The sequence below is a fragment of the Lingula anatina genome, chromosome 3 (assembly GCF_051362555.1).
Source record: "Lingula anatina isolate TDL-2025a chromosome 3, LinAna3.0, whole genome shotgun sequence".
NCBI lineage: Eukaryota > Metazoa > Brachiopoda > Lingulata > Lingulida > Lingulidae > Lingula > Lingula anatina.
In genome coordinates, this window is record NC_141769.1 from 11,895,768 (window position 1) to 11,915,468 (window position 19,701).

At 36.8% G+C, this 19,701-nt stretch overlaps 1 protein-coding gene across 4 annotated transcripts; it reads left to right on the forward strand.

Moving 5' to 3' along the window:
* Positions 1 to 2,782: 2,782 nt before the first annotated feature.
* Positions 2,783 to 19,365, forward strand: LOC106159774 (uncharacterized). 4 transcript variants are annotated; one of them, XM_087008625.1, is made up of 11 exons: positions 2,797 to 2,934; positions 4,379 to 4,473; positions 8,837 to 9,124; positions 9,344 to 9,418; positions 11,708 to 11,884; positions 12,062 to 12,176; positions 13,674 to 13,833; positions 16,429 to 16,491; positions 16,838 to 17,123; positions 17,516 to 17,593; positions 17,800 to 19,365. In XM_087008625.1, exons 3-11 carry the CDS (start codon positions 8,896 to 8,898, stop codon positions 17,979 to 17,981), a joined length of 1,365 nt encoding a protein of 454 aa, XP_086864751.1. In that variant the 5' UTR covers positions 2,797 to 2,934; positions 4,379 to 4,473; positions 8,837 to 8,895; the 3' UTR covers positions 17,982 to 19,365. The 4 variants fall into 4 exon arrangements, with proteins under 4 accessions (XP_086864750.1, XP_086864751.1, XP_013391629.2 ...); XM_087008624.1 differs by lacking the exon at positions 4,379 to 4,473 and having other exon boundaries at positions 2,783 to 2,934; XM_013536175.2 differs by lacking the exons at positions 2,797 to 2,934; positions 4,379 to 4,473 and adding an exon at positions 8,034 to 8,161.
* The last annotated feature ends 336 nt before the right edge of the window (positions 19,366 to 19,701 follow it).

The window sequence follows — 19,701 nt, forward strand, 5'->3', positions numbered from 1 at the left end:
TAATTCAGATTCATGAGAAATTTGTCATATCAATAAATCAATTGCCACACTTGCAACAAGTTAAGACATATAGCCTAACCCTTTATATCGTTCAAATTAAACTTCAATATGGATGATTCACAGTATCCAACCCTGTGTATGAAACGGAATTGAAGAGGAAAAGACAAAAATATAGCAAGCTAAATTGGTAGAAGAAGAAGAAAAATCAATAATTGTAAGTTCCAGGAGGTAGGCCTATAGCTTGTCATTAGTGATTTGGATGCAAAAACTGCGAAACTAGGGGCGACCCTAGCACAGTTGTAGCCTTAAGATAGCCCCTACATAGACCTAAATTTTCAAACTTGCGCCTACAGTTAAATTTTTCATGCAGTGTCAATTCGGTTCCCTATTCTGCTTGAATGTCTCTTTTTCCTAAGGCATCGGTATGAAGGCAGGTGGTGACTGTGTGCACTCGTACGGATCCTCGTGCTTGCAGCTCTACGATTTTGTCAAGATTATGACAATATTTAAAATCCTAAGCCCGTAGACAGAAGCGATATCATAGATGTCATTGTAAAATTCCTGTTTGGTGGATTGCAGCTTGGACTAAAACAACGATTCGTCCAAGATTGGGGTGATCGTGCAACAGTGCAAGATTATCTTTACATAGACTTGTCAAAATCATTACGGAACATTTTCACGATAGTCCCACAACTCTCGAAAGTTCGCCACTCACTGCCCTTAAATACCCATTTCCGTACAAAAACACGGGTAATTTTTAAAAGATATGCCGAAATCAATAATTTCATTACCCTTTATCCGACAAAGGGAGAGAAAATTTGCGTGTCTACGCGTGTGTTGAGGTCGCTCTTGTTATTTAAAACCCACTAGTACTAGGTTAATTTTTAAAACATGAAATGAGGGCACATTTGTCATTTTAAGTGTTTGGGCAATATACTGGATTTACAGTCTTTTGAAAAGTATTTTAATACATTATATATTTCTCATCTTTAATATGACTAATACGGAAGTCTCTCTCTCTTTCTCTCTCTCTTCGTATTCGCGATATTCGCGGTCTTATCTGATGATTTACCTTTCAAATTACACTGATGTAGTATGTGTAAACTTGTCCGGACATCTCTACTCTCCTCGGCTCTTATCATTATATCAATAGTAACGATGATATGATATGTACAGATGTATCACCAGCACGCTCACGGCATTTGCACATTTCGATATTGAATATACAGATCTAGGGCACCAGGCATATAATGTTAGCCCTTCAGAGTGGATAACTATGCTGATTGTACCAATATCATATATGCTAAGAAACTGTGGATCACTAAATCCCAGAGTCAAGAAAGGTAATTTTGGGATGAAATTAAATGCATAAAATAGATCAAATTGACATCCTAAAGTACCGTCTATATAAAGTGAAGGTACATTCAGTCATTCCGAATCAATGGATTTATTACGGAGTTTTATTGCCATCTTCTTCATCTTCCTGTCAACCATAGTAGTTTGGCAACAGTTTCATTGGTCGGTAAAGCGCCTGTGGTATACAACTTGACAAAGTCCATAGGCGCTTTACACATAGCGGTACTTTAAATTTATACCTGGACAGCGATCTTAGATGGAATGAAATTTGTGATAGAACTAAAGTAACAGAATGACGCATTCACAAGATGCCCCCACTCAAACACACACACTTATGTATACGCATACGTTAAGAAAGAGGGGGGTTGAGATAGGGAGACATAGGTAGTAATATTGAAAGAGTTAGAGCACGACATATTTTGAAAGAATAAGGATCCCCCGAAGATGTAAATTGTAAATACAAATATATAGGCCTATATATTGAACAATAAGAGAATATATATTGAACCATAAAAGAAACAAGTAGGCTACTGACAAAGTAAGATCGAACAAATCACTTCTTTCAGCCGTTATTTGTCACTGCAGATCTCTGATGTTTCTTTGATAGTCCTCGTTCTATTCCCTGTATATTTTTTACCAATAGGGAATAAATTGGCATAGGCCTACTTACAGCGACACTGCCAATAGGCCCTAAACATGTCTCTTATTTTTTAAATCTTCGTCGAAAAGTTCTGGGAAATTATTATTTATAGAAAGTTTTTGTTGATGTCTTAAAGCAATGTTCACCCTTACTGTCACTTAAGATAGATCTCTATACTGTGAAAAACTTTTAAGGTTAATAAACACGAGATGCAACAGCTGTGAAACTGTTATTAACTGACACAGTCTCCAGCGATGCTGTGGGCGTTAGCATGTTGCCATTAGCAACATATGCGGGTTTATCATGCATATTATTTCATAGATTGAGATAAATTCTATATAAATCTATCAATATTAACGTATATCGCACAGGTTTGACAATATAGCAGTGCGCTATATGTCAGTGTGTCATTGGTAATAATAGACTCATAGCTTAATAGCATACCTGAAAACAAAACGAACCAATAGTAAAATACAAAGAATATGCGTAAATACTTAGGAGCGGCACCCTCGTTAGGGACAACTCAATTCTGGTAATAGCCCTTATTCAGTTTGTTATCCCTCAACGAAATATCTGCAATTAGGCTAAGGCCTATACATGAAGCAGGCATGCATTTTGATTTTGTGCGCCACCGCCTTTACTCAAAATTTACTAAAAAATGAAAATCATGTTGCAATATTCAAGAGGCTGATAATAAAATTTACAGTCCATGTATTTGTACTTCGGTCAATGGTTCAACCAGATAATAAACCTTATCATCAAACTGCATTTTCCTAATTCCTAGCTCTGTGCACACGCCCTGTGTAAACATCGTTATAAGACAGCAGTAACAACTCCAACACCACGTCTATCCCATAATTGACTCTGACCAGTCACGTGATGAAGGAAGAAGGATCGTCGTTTGACTAGGACATCACAGATTAGGACTGCTGACTGTGGTGAGTTGACACTCTCTCTTTATTTTCTTTGCGATCTCTGTGTCATCGTCGGCATTTATCTTTGTATTGAAATCAAATTTGTATAGAACATTTTCCATGGCTCTGAACTTTGATCATCAATCAATGAATATATGAAAAAAGAGCACGTAAGACCACGCAAGAAAAGAATGTCGCCCTATACGTTACAAACGTGAAACGCGATAGATATATTCATACACCATATGATAACTACAGCAGCGCTAATTTTTATGTCAACGGGTAAAAGAGAACCCGAAGCAAACCAGAGAATATGGGGATCGGGGCAGAAAGTTCAATTCAATCATTGAGAGTGACTTAATATTTCGTGTTCTATTAAAAACAAAGAAAAATAAAATAAGCAATGAAGACTTACTAATAGCACATCACCCTAACTTAAATCAGTATGTTTATTTTCAATAACTTTGCATTTAATTGGCAAATGAAATCAAGGCTATGATAAACTGTTTATTGGTGTAGAAAAGCAATATTTTTTGTATGAAGCTTCTTAACCATGTATAACATAAGTGGCCGTGTGATAACACGATGTCTTCTTGGTGACTATCACTAGCTTGTTTTTGTTCATACCAAACACGAAATAGAAGATTACATATTTCATGAACTACGAAGTCATAAACATTTGATCAAGTGGCAAACTTGATTACGCGCGACCTAGTTACTAGTATGATAAAGAGCGTCATTTTGGCATCGAAGAGCTCCCATTTTTCATTTAATTACATTTTTTCTTTTTTTAAATACTTCGTGAAATTATAATGCAACTATAGTTGAAATGATAAAGGGAGTAGTAAAATATTTAAACCTACTACGTCGTATAATAATGCATTGAAACTCTCTCTCTCTCACACACACACACACACACACACACACACACACACACACACATAGGGCCTACCATTATCATCATGTATATTAAATAAACCTGTGAATAACCAAGAAGATGAACTGATAACTTGGAGAACATTTTCCGAGATTAATATGTACATCATCATCATCATCCACGTTATCAAGATATCTTCACGCCACGTAGGCTACACCTTTAGCTTCCGTGTGCTTGTCTATAAAACAATATGGATGGAATTCTATACATAACACTAAGGTTATCATTATCATTATCATCAAAACATATCAATTATTCCATACTATAATGGTAAACAATACCAAGTTCTCACAACAGCTACAGCTACGGGCGAGAATGCACGCTGCCTAAGGCTGAGATGACTTGTCCCTCCCCTGCCCCGCCTTACCCTGAAGGTAAAGATGGGGCCTTATTTTCATCTGGAATTCAAACCTTGGCCATCTGATAAATCTTTCGTATTTATTTCGTTTCAGCATCGTTTTTCTACATTGTTGAATTGTTTAAAACCCGTATTCTAATGTCAGTGCTCGTTTTCTGTTTTATTCTCCATAGCTACTGTAACAGGGATAACAGCTCATTTTGGAAGGAAAAGTGTCATTAAAAGAATTTTCCTGGGGTAAACGACAATTTACCCATATTTACCAAAGGTAAGAGATTATTATGGAGCAATCAAATGCGGTCCACTATCTCGCGATAGCCGTATATAAGAATTAATCGCCAATTTACATATTTATGTGTTGTTTACAATGTATTTATTGTGGAATCTTGAATCTCATACGCCGTTATCCCTTTAAACGTTTCGTTTTCGCATTGTTTATCTCTCCCTGATTTTCCATCTTGTTACTGGTTACCTCTAAATCTTAAACAGACAGGAAATAATTGAATTGTTCTGAATTAGAAAAATGGCATTGTCAAAAATTCATACAAAAGCACATGTGCACTTAAGTACAATAGGACACCCACGCTACCAACTATTTTATCTTGAAGTTAGGTCCTCGCCTACTTTTTATTTTATCAGGATTTAAAACTGGCGATAGAAAATAAACTTCGTTCCATAAAAGCCTTGTTCAGTTAAGATAAATTTTCCAAAGATAATTAGAATAGTGTGGACACTAGGGGAGGCAACCTATAAATATGCCTATCTCAGGATTACGTTGTTATCTCGGCCCAGTCTTGTTGCGCCTAGTCTCCTCTCCGTAAAGAGATCTCGTTTTCGACACGTTTGATCTGTTCAATATTAAAGTCCCGCTCAAAATGGTGCTGTCATAACGGATATTGAATTCATAATATAAAAAAGGCTTATTAAAACCCTTAAACTTGCTCTTAAAACTACAACCATGTACAATTGAAGAAATCAGCAAAATTAATGTTTTTAACTATGACTTTATAAAAAATAATGCCGTTCTACTACAGATGCCGCAAAGACGGATAACATTTACACGTATCTGTCATATCAAAAAAGCATGTTGTCCAACAACGACAACAGCTGCGGCTCATGCGCTTTACGCACGTAGGTTCCGTAAACTTCTTGTCTCCTGTGCATCATGCTGTTTTATGCGCCTGCGAGGTTAAAGGTATATGATCCTCAAATGAAAATGTCCCAAAGTTATATTTTCTTTGTCTACATATCCTGCAAAGCTACTTATCTTCTTCCAATCGGACCTTTAAAACCCCTAAAAAAAGAAGAAAAAAAAATAATGTCGACATTTCTTTCTAAAATGCACAGGAGAACATGGCGGTCTAAGTGACTGGCAAGTAAAACCTAATTTGAGAGCAAATTATTAAGTAAGAATTATTATAAGACATCGAATCCACGTGCAGGGACGGGTTGAGCCATGATTTGTCAGTAGAAGAAAAATTGCTTTCCTTGGGGGGAAACTCGATTTGGCGTACTTTCCGTAATTTTTCCCCACCCAAGTGTGGTCTGACATTCCAGAGATAAAGGTTTCTATGTCGATATACATGTACTACGATAATAGATTACGAATTTTCTGCGTGGTTTTGGGCGGAAAGACTAACAAAAGGGCGGTTTAAGAGTATCCGATATTTAATTTGACAGTTATATAGCTAATTATATTATATTGCTATTTTGTACTGTTGACATTGCGGAGGTGTATCATTGATTGTTGTTTGATTTGCCCCAGCCCAAACAGGTATTTAGCCACGTCACATATCGACAATCAAATCCTGGCTAGGGATGATAGTACTATTCATAACTAGAGGAGGCTGCAACAGGTTGGTTTTTTTAACGTTTAAATCACCACTGCAGGTGGTGAATTAATCTCATACGACCAAGGTAAAGCTAGACAGCTTATACAGTACGTATATTTCAGGTACGTTCATAGCGTTTTGTATAATAGTCAAATTATTTTGAAGGTCTTCAGGTGGGGTGGGGAGGGGGTGGTATGAGGCCCATTTGGCCGGTAAAAGGCCCGGTCTGAATTAAATTTGCTGCTATGCCATAATAGATTCACTTTTCAGAAAAAGACTCCCACCTCACCCCTGCCTTTGAAATTGCTGCCTACAGTCATGAATTCGAATTCTGGAAAGATAAATTCCGATGAAAAATATCCGTTGTTGCTTTGTTAATAGAACGAAACTCTTAATAGAAACCACGGATGGCGCAGAAGGACAGGAAAAAGGTTTCACAATCAGATCTGGTAGTTTTCGTAAGCAATACGGCATATATACTGTATATACATATACATATACATATACATATACATATACATAACATATGTACATAACAATAGTTTTAATTAGCGACAGAGCAATCTCTTTTTGTGATTGTTGTACCATTCAAATTCGACACATGTTACAGTGGCGTGGTAAGTCATATGAAAAGTATGATTATGAGACATCCATTAATTTCTATTTTAAACATACTTGGTCGTTGTTCGCTACGTTACTACAGGACATGGTTAATTTCATCTGCTTCAAGCATATCACAGCAGTTACATATGTTTGAGTCATAACTGAAAGAGATCTAGGTCTCTGTGAAAAAGCCATAGCATATATGAACTTTGTGACATTGTGACTTTGAGGTATACTATTCCTGTCATAACAATATAATGAAACATAGTCGTGAGAGAATTATTATACACGATTCCCATGATGTCAGCTAATTATCCTTTAAAAATCCGTTGCTGTGTTTACAATACGTGTGTGTGTGTGTGTGTGTGTGAGTGTGTGTGTGTGTGGTCTTTATTAATATATTATACATGTATATATCAATTCATTTACATCGTGTATGTATACATCCATCAACATGTTAAAGGTCGCAGCTGCAATTGTCCGCTCAAAAAGTGTTGTCAATTTATCAATATTCCTGAATAGGGTATACAGTTTTCCCTTGGTCTCACAGTAATGTGTGTGTGATTTGCATGCGTGTACGCGCATGCGTGCGTTTCTTTGTGTGGAGAAAGAATTCGCCTATTTCTTTCTCTCTCCTACAAGAAGCGCGATTTCTTTTTTTTTTTTACTTGATCCTGACCCCGCCTGACCGCCGACCGTCTCACATGTTCAAAAATACAACGCATTTCGCTTGAACACATGATAAACAATAATTACACGACTCATCATATCACATGTTCCTGATAAAATTAGCATAAACTATTAAGATTTCACAAACATGAGAGGCAAAAAGTAGGCTGTATACAAGTGAAAACTATCACTGACTAACTGTCGAGAATATATATATATAACCAAGAGGTATTTAATCTTGTGAAATGTTACACTTTATACTCAGACTTTCAATTTGGCAGTGTCCTTTTGAATCATCTAAAGGTTCTGTCAGCTCATGAATACTCACAGATATTTGCGATAAAAAGAACCCCAATGTTTTTATATCCATTTTTCGACATTAATAGACAAAATCCGTAGTGTCATGATTTCCGAATTTATCAGTCAGCAATGCACATTACAATGCTAAAAAATGACGTCATATTCCAAAAAGGGACAGATACGACACCCATGGGTATCCGAATAAACAAACAAATATCAACGAAAAAACACCCACAAAAATGTTCCGTAAATAAATGCACCCTGGCGACCCCACATCTGAATTCTTGACCCTGGTATGAAAGGCTGTGGTAACAATGGAGCAAGCTAGTGTTAATGATGACATACGGGTGACTTAAAAGGAAAGGTGATGCAGCGATGACAGCGCAAAAGCTCAGGTGACACAAATCGGAAACGTGTGACGTGTTTTCTTGTGGGAAGTAAAAACCTTTAAAATGAGCGTGAACTTTTTGTAGGTCATTTTTCTTTAGTGACAGTGCTATATTAGCCTGGATTAACGTGATAGGGAGAGGTGGTCTTAATCCGAAGATAAAGGTGATATGATAAGAGGCTTATTATTCATGGCGTTATTGTAATGTAAAAATCTCTGTTTAAATATACATGTATATAATTAGTAATAAGTAACATTCTTCATTTTTCAAGCTAGCGTAAAAGTTTTAATGATAATTGCATTGACAATTTCAATATTGTTTTGAAGTCATGGCGATTAAAACTAAAAATGATGTACAGTTAGATTGTGAACAAAAAGAAAAAAATACCTACATACGTCAAACCAAAAATGGATAAATGGATGATAGAACTGCTTTTAGGATGTAATTAAATAATGTTATCTACGGAGTGGATGATATGATACTAAAATATAATTTAGGCCTAGCGAAAATAATATATGCGGTCATGGCATCGATATCTTCGATCAGTTTTACACAAGTGACCAGACTCAAAGAAATCTATTTACCTTGGCAAAATACTCAATGTAACTATATTGATTAGATAATCGGGTTATGCTCTACAGCACTGCATGAATCTGCTAATGCACTGCAACTGCGCTTCGGATAGGATATTACATCAGTATTCAGAATTTGCTATTGTTGCGATACTTTTGGTCAATACTGTGTTTGCTGGACATGTGCTCTTTCACCCATCGATCTGCTCTTGTAGTAAACCTAGCATACATGGGCTGAATATCAAAATGCCTATTTTCTCTCACAGAACACCAAACAAAATCTACATCTGAGCCACTGCTACATCTGAGACGACGCTTGCACAAGATGGGGTCTAAATTTGTCGACGATGCTGTGGCAGCCCATAATGTCTATCGCGCTAAACACAAGGTCGGTCCTCTGACCAAAGCCAAGGATCTGTGTGAATACGCCCAAAAATGGGCGGACAACATTGCCAAGTCTGGAAACTTCAGGCACAGTGACTGCATGCACAAAGGGGAGCGTCTCGGAGAGAATATCGCCATGAAGTACACGTCTTCTGGAGACCCGTTCACAGGTGATGATAGAGGCATATCATATAAATTGTGTTTGGTAATATTGTATTTTAATACAATTAAATTATTAAAATATAGTTTTAACAACAAATTGAGACTCTGCTGATTCAATGTTTCAAGTAAACGCTTCGACGTTTCAGGTTTTCTGCATTTACCAGTGTAAAAAATACGGATTTATGTTCAGTTAGACAGTATTTTAGCACATATTTTATCGTCAACAGGCCAACAGGTGACTGACCAGTGGTACAGTGAAGTAGCCAAGTATACATTTGGGAGTGACTTCTCCAGCGGAACAGGTGAGAGAGAGAGAGAAAGAGTTGAGAGGGGGGGGGGGCAAATTAACGTTTTCTGTTTTGGTATTGCGGGAAAATCCTTGTATGCTTCTTGGGCCGAAAGGCAATTCTTGTATTACATCTGTCTTGAAGTCTTGGTTCTTCAAGTGCAACACTCATTGTGTTAGATAAGATTGAACACATTCGAGCAGAATCAACATCGGCGACTCTGCCTGCAGGGGAATGCGCTTTAGATTGTATGGTCGTTGCCAAAATAAATCAACTGTATTCTTCTGGTTTCTTACACGTGTACACCGTAAAAAAAGATGACAAAGGGAGTTGCGGCGTTGCTTGAATATATACAAAAAAGGTTTCTACGCTGAAATGTTATGGAGTAGGCTTTGTAACCTGCTTACATAGTATGTACTTGTATACCCTTTAAAGGGGTCATTGTTCTACCACAAGCAGGTGGCTGGGACAAGAAGAAAAAAGTTGGCTTCGCTCAGTCTCGTAACATTGTATCATATATGCTAAGTTTGTTTTAAAGAAAGCCGAAGGGAACAGGTGCCTCTTTCCCCCTTTGATCCTATGATACTGATTTATAATATAGTAAACACAGCTCGTGATGATGTATCCACGAATTCACACGTTGTTGGATATTCCACATATGATACAGTTCGGTTTTTATTTCAAACATACTTTATAGTTGAGCAAGGAAAATAAGAAACATGCGCTGACTCACAGAGTCGCTTCCTTTTTTCCTTATCACATGACACGATCTCCAAGCCTTGACCCCTTTTGTCGTCGTTAAAAAATTAGTCACTTCCGAAATTACACATGTTGCAATAAATAAACGTAACAATACCATTAGGAAATTTTATACTACTGTTCTCAACACACAGAAAAGGTTTTCTCAATTGACATGGATTTTAGGAGAGTGCAACCTGGCGGAATGTACGGAGGTAAGACAAGTAGCTGAATATGAGACCAAATCATGACCTGTGTGAATTAGGTTTTCATAATGTCTGTTCGACTGTCGCGCGAGGCTTACTTTTTCAAAAAGAGATGAACTGGTTAACTTGTTTGTTGAATCCTATTTCAGTGTCAAGTCCTTCCTTTGCTCACTTTCAACTGCGTAACAATCGTTGTTTGTAATTATAGGGTCAGTTTTTGAATATATAAGTTATTTATCTAGGTTGTGTTTTTTAAAAACTAACAGAAGAATTCCATATTACGCGTGGCATGGAAATAGTAAAGACTACAAACAAACACGCTTTACGTACTTCAGCGACTAAAAAAAATCTGTATTCGACACAAGTGAAATGTCTAATGAATGAAGTCCCTATTTCTGTTATTGAATTAGCAGTAAAGGAATCTACATGTTAACATCATATAGTGTCAGATAACATGACGTATTAAATAGTTCCTGATGGGCACACTGAATGTTAAAGACACTGCGGTGAGATAGGAATTAAGGTTCGTCATGCGGTGACACATTCTTCACTCGCACGAGTTAAAAGCTCCTGTTAAAGACAACGTATAGATGAAGACTACTGTACTTTCTTATTTTCATCTTAATGACACCAGTGGGATAATAGAGATGATGAACATTTCAGGTTGCTGGTTAGAAGTTTGATTGTTAATTATAATCAGTGATAGAATTAAAAATATATTAGTATGCACCTGTGTAGTCTTTCCAGTTCTTTATTGGGCATTAAGGCTGCGTGAAATCGGTTTAGCTTTGTTTTTCGTGTTATTTTGAAAACGGCGTGGATACTTTATTTTGATTACTTAACTATTAGAATGTTTTATTTATTAACATACATTATATATTAATTTAATTATTTTTTTGTCATCGAAAATGGTAAACCAGTGTGGTTTGGTTTGGTATGCAAGACATGAAGGACTTATGCAATGTGTGAAGAATTATGCCTAGAGCCTTAGTCATATAAATCTTTCTAATGTGTCGTTCGGTTTGTGGGAAACTGCACATTGTGCCCTCCAAATGTTGTGATAAATATGGAAAGAGAGACTGGTTGTTGCATGATCTCATCGGTTGCTTCATAATTCATCCCCAGTGATAATGATTTACCAGGGTATAATTGATTAAACAGGTCTTTCTTTGGTCCTTGTTCACAAAGGAAAACTTCATCTGACGCATTTTCGATAGACCAAATGTTCGAAATTTGTTGAAGTTCCTTTGGAGGTGTTATTCTATATACGAGAAAATTGTTCTCATACTGTACATAAAAAAGCCTTATTCTTATTCGTAAAACTTAATATCCATATATACTTTGAAGTCTTGTATTTCAGGACATTTCACCCAGGTGGTATGGAAGGGCAGCAAAGAAGTTGGACTTGGTCAAGCCAAGGCCAAGGACGGAAAAATCTTCGTGGTGGCCAGCTATCGTCCAGCAGGCAATATGATGGGACAGTTTAAAGACAATGTATTCAAGCCAGACGGACCCATCGTTCTGCCGAAAAAAGAAGGTAGATTATGATACACAGTGCAATAATTCTGCTCGAAAACACAATGACTCGATTCAGATGTTAAGCTGATGTTTTACATTAATTCTGTGTAAAAAATATAAAGCGCCGTCTTTCTAACGCAAACAGCACCATTTGTTTTTCAATTTAATATTCAGAAATGTGACCATTTTTTCTAAGAACCGAAACCTATGACATTCAGAAGTTTTGGAGGAGCGGACGGTAGTCCAGGAGACTCGGGGATGACACGGATCGTCCACACAAAGACAATGCCTACCACAACCTCAACACAGAGGTGAGCTTGATTGATAACCTTCTTGCTGTCTTTGCATTGGAGCCGTTTAGAATGAGTTAGTGCGCACTAGCTATAGAGTGCGCACTATCTCCACGGGGACTCTTGCTGAACGCAGTCAGCTTAACACACTAACACGCCTCCTCCTGGCGTTCAGGATAATACAGAGAAGCTGCTGATAATACAAGTGCATTGGAAACAAGCTAGTGCACAGGAACTCATTCTGAACGACCCCTTTGCCATGTATTCTAATTGTCACATTCAATTTTGTAAAATTTTCCTACTAATTATGACATAAACTCTTGCACACGCACCAGTTTTAACTTATTGGTTTAACATTTTGGATTTATTCTACTGGATAAAAACAGGTTTGAAACTAAGTATTCAAACAGCAATGAGAAGTGTGGAAATAGAAAAGACCCTAGACGAAATGCCTCATGTATATGATGTAATGCAGAGAGCGTTCAGTTACGAAACATTTAAAACGTTTGTTCTATAGACATATTAGTCCTGGTATTGTTAATAAGCCTAACCCATATCTACTGCTAGGCTATTTGCAGGAAAACTCTCACAGCGGCATGTAATCTAGAAGAGACAGACACAAATTATCAGAAGTAATTTACAAGAAGTATTTGCCTTTTGATTTCCATCTTATTTGCCACCTGTGCATATGTTGTTTACAGAGTACTCATATTTCATTTCTGCTGGTTCAGAATCGGAACAAGAATTTGTCTTTCGAAACACATTTGTTATTATTATTTCTCGCTTATAGTCTCTTGGCATATTTAAAAAAAAAAAAAAAAGAATTCGCGTGTCAGGAAATGATGTAGAGGCCCCTGTTTTAAGTGTTTTAGCTAGGTAAACTGTACTTAGAGCACTGGTAGAATACAAGTATGTTTCAGGAACAGCAACATGTGAGTCTTAAATCCCTGTAATATTCTGTGTATTTCTCCCCTTTAAATATGAAATAACATGGTGGCCAATAAAGAAGTTAGCGGACAACTCTCGTACTTGCTAGGAAAATGTTAAAGGTCGGGTAAAATATGTGACCATTAGTTGTATCTTATTAAAATAGCCGTGACGGAGGTGAGATATCAATATAGGCACAAACAAAGCATGTTTTACGGTAAACAGTTTTCCCAGGTGCGCAGCTTCAAGTTCCCAGTGAAAATTTATTATTTTGTGTAGTTCTTTCGCATTCAGGTAGAGCAGCCAAATTCTCAGGACTTTTTTTCTGATTTTCTGGGAAGCTGCGGGCTGCATGCCTATATAATAGCGGTCAGATAGTTAGAATCACAAGGGCAAGAGCTCTGAAGTCAGCGCAGATACCAGCAATTTCTATTTCTCTGCCACTCTCTGAAAACACATACCGTGCCAACCAGGGGAGTTGATTATTATCAATCTTGAAGAAAAAAGTAAGATTGAAACCTGCAGGAAGAGTCACTCCCAAAGTGAAACTTACCTGGAAAAGGTTCAGAAATACAACGATTCTCTTTCCAGAACTGTTCGCACTGTAACTAACCAGGGCGGTCCTCAAACTGTCTCCAGGATGGTTGTCACTGAAACCAAGACTGGCCCGAATGGTGAAACAATTACGACGACAAAAGAGACGATCAATGGGAAAGAGACCACTACAACCAAGGTCACCAGGAAGGGAGAGGTACGTGCTGATAAATTCTTGTTATATCTTCGGCAGTTTCTTTATATATCAAAATACTAACCGCCTTTTAACAAATAAGTGCATGGTACGGCACAATGTCTATCACAGCTATTGTTATACAGCCGTTTATTTTCTTGAAAAAATGACTGCATCTCTGCGGTGCTGTTATTACACCTAACGACATGTTCAAGATTACAATCGTAATCTGTACAAGATATAGACTCGAGAAAAAGTCCTCTTAGACATTCAAATATGCCTTTATATATGTATTGCTTGCAACCCTACCCAACTATTTGCATGCCCACTTATCGATATGCTTGATGTTACATATAATGTGCTGTGTGTTGATTATCTGGATTTATACTAACAACGAGACAAAACAAAGCTTTAGTATATGTCAATGTTGCATTCACCCTGGGTTCCAGAAATTAAGTTCTCATTTATAGCCCACAAAAGCGTTTACGACGAGAACGGAAATCGTAAACGAAAAGTGGGAACTCATGGTGTGCAGATCGTCAATATCTATACATGTGGCTGATTTAACAACCCGCTCACTCGAGTCTACTTGCTGTACTAACGGCTTACCAGTTGCATGCTTTTGCTTATTTTCCAGTTCTGAAAAGAATGCTATATACTAAAACACTGCGGCATGGTGTAGTACCTACCCTCATAAAACAAAGTGGCCGACAGGGAAAATATCCGGAGGAAACAAATGGCAGAACGGATCAAGTAGCTTTAACTGGATCATCTTATTTGACTCGTTCCATCATTTCGAGGGAAATGTAACAGTTTGATGACAAATCAGAAAGCTTATAATAGACCGCTTAAAGACATTAGTAATTTTACATAAAAATAAATGACTAGCGTGAGTTTGACCGGGAACAAGACTAAGTTTGGCCGAGATGCGGTTTATTACCTCTCTATGCAGTGAAAAGTATATGGGAAACACCAACTTTGCAAGACTGAAAATGCTATGATACATGTCAATTATGTATAGGTTCATTTGTAAAAGGGTTTTATTAAGAATTTTTACCCATCGGTTTTTAACCCAATGACACTTAGTTGCTAACTTTTAGTAAGCATTGATGAATACCGGATGAAAAGTACGCTTTACCCCTACCCTTAATGAAGATATATCCTACTGAAATTTACAAATTTAATGTGCTTTATTTCAATATGATATATTGTCCTACCAATGCAATTAGCATTGTCATCTTTTAGGAATTTAAGAATGAACTCTGTTGGCAGCCATTGTTTTATCAATTTAACTTTTTTATAGACATCACAGTTTGATTAGTATTACTAATGGCACGTGAAGTGTTTTTTTTTCTTTTTTTTTTTTTTTTTTTTGTTAGATTGTAGCATATTTTATTCTTCATTTGGAATTAAGAGCCATGAAAATGGAAAATTCAAGTTAAAATTGCGTGGTGTAATATATATTGTTAATGTAGATCTGTATTGTACTGCATGATACTGCTTTTGCAGGCATGTACTTTAATTTTTACGTTATTCTTTTATTTAAACATGTTTAATATTTGATTCTACTGCAAATAATAAAACGTGACTTTAAAGACCATGTTATGTTTATCGTATTACACATTACACATACTACATCACAACCGTTTCATTATACGTGGCAAGATTATTCTGACTTGTTATCAATAAAATAGAATTCTCTAGTCTTCGCGTTATCCAGCTATGTATCTCTGACATGATAGAGCGGCAATTACTCTAACAGTTTACAGATCGGAAGTGCACGCCTAAGTCATCAAAAGTTCGCAATAAACAAACTGTGAAAAAGACCTAACGGGCCATGTGGTATTCATTAACAGAGAAGACATAACAGTTTACAGTCTTACAAGCTCACCACGTCTTTCCAATATTCAAAGACCTCCATTTAACATTTCGTTTTAGTATCTAAAACTGCTGACAGAATGTCATTTATGCAAATAGAGAATTTTCGTATTTTTCAATCTGTGGTACTGTGTAATGTTTCCATGACAACAGGTCACCTCTGAACCCTTCCACAACAGTTTCTAGAGGAAATTGGTTTGTGTTTTATTTAAAGAGCTTAAAAGGTCGAAACACCTTCGTTTTATTATTCGGGAATAGCGGCGGCTCTTCTAATGTAGGGTATTTTAAGAACAACCCAGTGGTTGACTTCCAACTACACTTCATTAAATTAAGTGCAAGTCTTGTCACATTATAAACAGCCTGAAAATTATGATTCGATGTAGTCGTTTGACCTTATACATGTACCTGTAGGCCTACATACACTCTAAAATCGGGCTTTTCTGAACGATTACATGACAAGGAGTAAGGTCGGTAAAACGACTGCAGAATGGCCTCTGTACCTAAGTTGTTTTTTACACACGTTTTTTACAATATCTAGACTGTAGTTAAACAATTGGTTCAATTTTTGACGCGTTTTATACAAAGTATACTCCGTTGATATTACAGAAGAACTCTGTTGGTATGTTTAATCTCAAGTTTAAGTAGGGAAATATTGTAATGTTGAAAAAATCATCTGAACATTTAAGAAAAATTATTATGAAACAACAAGTTCTATAATTTTGTCAATTATTATATCTTTAGTCAGAGAGACTGAAAAACTTACATTTGGACGAAGACGTTACCGGGAACAAATATCTACCTACGGTAAGTCTATTTTTATTTGTAGATACTCAAACATGTATATTACAGCTACTTTTATCCAAATAGTTGTACAACCATGTATAATGTGTAAGCCAATATAAACCTGATAATGTAAACTGTTAAAATATCTGAAACAGAGAGAAAATTAAAGTGAAAGAGGTGCAATATCATCACTAGCCCTAATCGATCTTCTGTCAAGACCAAATTTACCTAAATGTGTACAATTTTTCGTCATAGTTTTTACTAGGCACTAAACAAGAAAGCATGACCAGTTCAGAGTAAGAGGTCAACATGAATCTTTCGCTTTAATTATTAACAAATTATTGTCAAAGCTCTTTTACAATTACAGAATGCTTGGGAGTCGTCTAACAACCACGTTCCGGCAAAGCCCAAACCATGCAAGCAAAGTTCCAACGAATTCATAGACGACTGCGTGCGAGCGCACAACAACCTCAGAGCGAGACACGGTGCGCCGCCCTTGAAACATAATCCAGATCTATCTGCGCACGCGCAGAAATGGGCAGAGCACTTGGCGGAGTTAAACGTCATGAAGCATAGTAAAAGTACATTCAAAGGAGTAAAACCAGGAGAGAACGTGGCCACACGCTGGTCTAGCGACGGAGGTGCCTACACAGGTAACTGCCGATTCTTTCACGCAGCATTTCTCTTGAACGTTTTAGATCGAAACTGTTAATGTCGCAGATACAGATTCTCGCAGGATCATTTTGTCATGTTATTTTTTAATCTTTCTTTGGATGTAACGTAACTACCTTTTTTTCTCTAGATCTCTCAGATGCCCAATATTCATATAAACATATAACTAATTCTTCAGATGGAAGACATGTTTAACCGTGCCTATAACCACTAAAATTGCTTGGTTGTCACTGTCAACATAACGAAGGGGAAAAAGGCCTACCGGTATTCCTCTTACTATATCGAGATGTATATGAGTCGACTCACTTAAATGTGAATGTAACCATGACATTAAGATATATATTTTTTCAATGAACTATTTCCTTTTCTTTAGGAAAAGATGCTGTCGCCCAGTGGTACAGTGAGATTAGTAAATATGACTTCAAGACAGCGTCACGTTGTCTTACGGCAGGTAAATACTAAACACTGTGCTTGTTTAGATTGTGTTGGTTGAGATTGCGCTGTGTTGAGATTTTGATTCGGTCGCAAATCACTGGAAACCGATCGCGCTCCTTTTACTAAAACAATAATATTTTTAATAAACAGAAACTTTTCTCTGCTATTTTGCGTTTAAGCAAATAAACTGTGGTTCAGTAATCGTTTTTATTATTATTTCAGGCCATTTCACTCAAGTTGTGTGGAAAGGAAGCAAGGAAATCGGTGTAGGGAGAGCCGTGGGACAAGATGGACGCGTATATGTCGTAGCTAACTATCTTCCGCCGGGAAATATGCTCGGCGCTTTTAAAGAAAACGTGCTGCCGCCAAATTCAGTTCCGTCCAATGTTGTCAGTTTTGGCTAGAGTAAAATCCTATTTAAAGGTATGCAGAAAGATAAATTCAACCAACACCTAACATCCACTGCCAACAAGATGAGCAAACGCCATTAAAAAGATATAACCCGACAGAGAACTATATGACCGTGGTCTTACCAAGTGAGATTGAAGACAGGTGATTGCGCTGCAACTGAAGGGCCTTTGACCTGGTCCTCGCTGGCTCTTGCTCAATCCTGAGTTAAAGATGTACAGTATAAGATTTTCCCGTGGAAAGCTCATGCTTAACGATTTTCTTGGGCGATTTTTACGCCCCTTTTCTCTGAATTACCAACCTCTGGTCCCTCTTTTCTGACACAAGACATAACTCCGCAACAACATGGGGAAATAAAAAAGTCCTTAGCCCACATTTAAGCGATCGTGTTTCAAAATCATCATCCCTTCGAGCTAGATTCTCGCACTGACTTTCGGTTGCCTACGATGAAAAACTGTGAAGGTTGACGGGCAGAAACGTTCCTACGCCAAAAAAATTAATCTGGGTATTTTTGCGACGTTATTTTATGGCATTTAACTGTTAAAATTGTCAAAAAAAAAGTATTACTTGTTCTCAGATTAGTTCATCACGAAGTGGTAAAGGTACACTCCATGGGTTTCAAAATCCCCCAAATGCTTATTTTGCCATCTACAGCTTCTTGTCAAACTTACATACACCGAAAAAATTATTATTTAACCCCTTCAATTTTTTGGGAGAGTACCTGATGTTGATATTTCCATTAGAGCTTATAGGAAAATGATTTTAAGCTAAAACCAACCTTTGTAAATTTTATCAAAGGTCGAATCCAAGTGCAGAAAGGGATAGAGGAATGATTCGTGAGTACGAGAAAATTGCTTATTTTCCCGGGAATATCCTTTTTGGTAGGTAAATCTGATGGAGTGTACCTTTAACATGTCCTTATTTAAATACCTTCACTTTGTCACTTTAAAGGAATGGCCTAGTCCATTGGCAAATATATTTTGTATACACAAGGTTTATTTATGAACATATTTTGGATAAATGATTAGATGTGTAAAATTAAATTGAAGAATATTTGGAGGAAAACCTGCTGCAGTAGAATGGGAATAGATCGTAGGTTAGATCTGCCTTTTTTTCAGATCTCCAATCTTAGAGTGAACCATCATATCATGAAGTAAATAGAAGCCCTTTGAAGATGTGTCGCATATGAAAGGCGAACGTTTCAATTTCTTTATCATGCATGCAGAAATTAACTCATATAACATTTGAAGAAAAATATAGCTTATTTTATTGAATTAAACAGTGTACGTTCTAATAATACTCATTTTTTTACGGTTTTTAAAAATGCATTTGCACACTGCGTTTTATTGATGAGTACAAAAATAAAACATTTTCAAACGAGTTTCTATTCTTTTTTGTACGCCAATGTGTTCCAGTTTGGCTAAATGCGTAATATGAACGCAATGAGAAAGTTAATGTGACATAACTACAGCATACATGTAAGTGCACAGGTTAAGATACAAATGTAGGGTACATATACAATATTCTTATACCACAACACCAGCCAATGTTGGTTCTCCACAGAATCTAGTGATCAATCAACTGCTGTGTTAGCTTTTAACTGAAAGCTACACATTACAATCTTTAATCAAATGAAAAAAAATGATGGTTAAGGAGCCTGATATGTTCCCAATATATTAAAACGTAGACATAAAACGCATACACAAAAACCCTGCC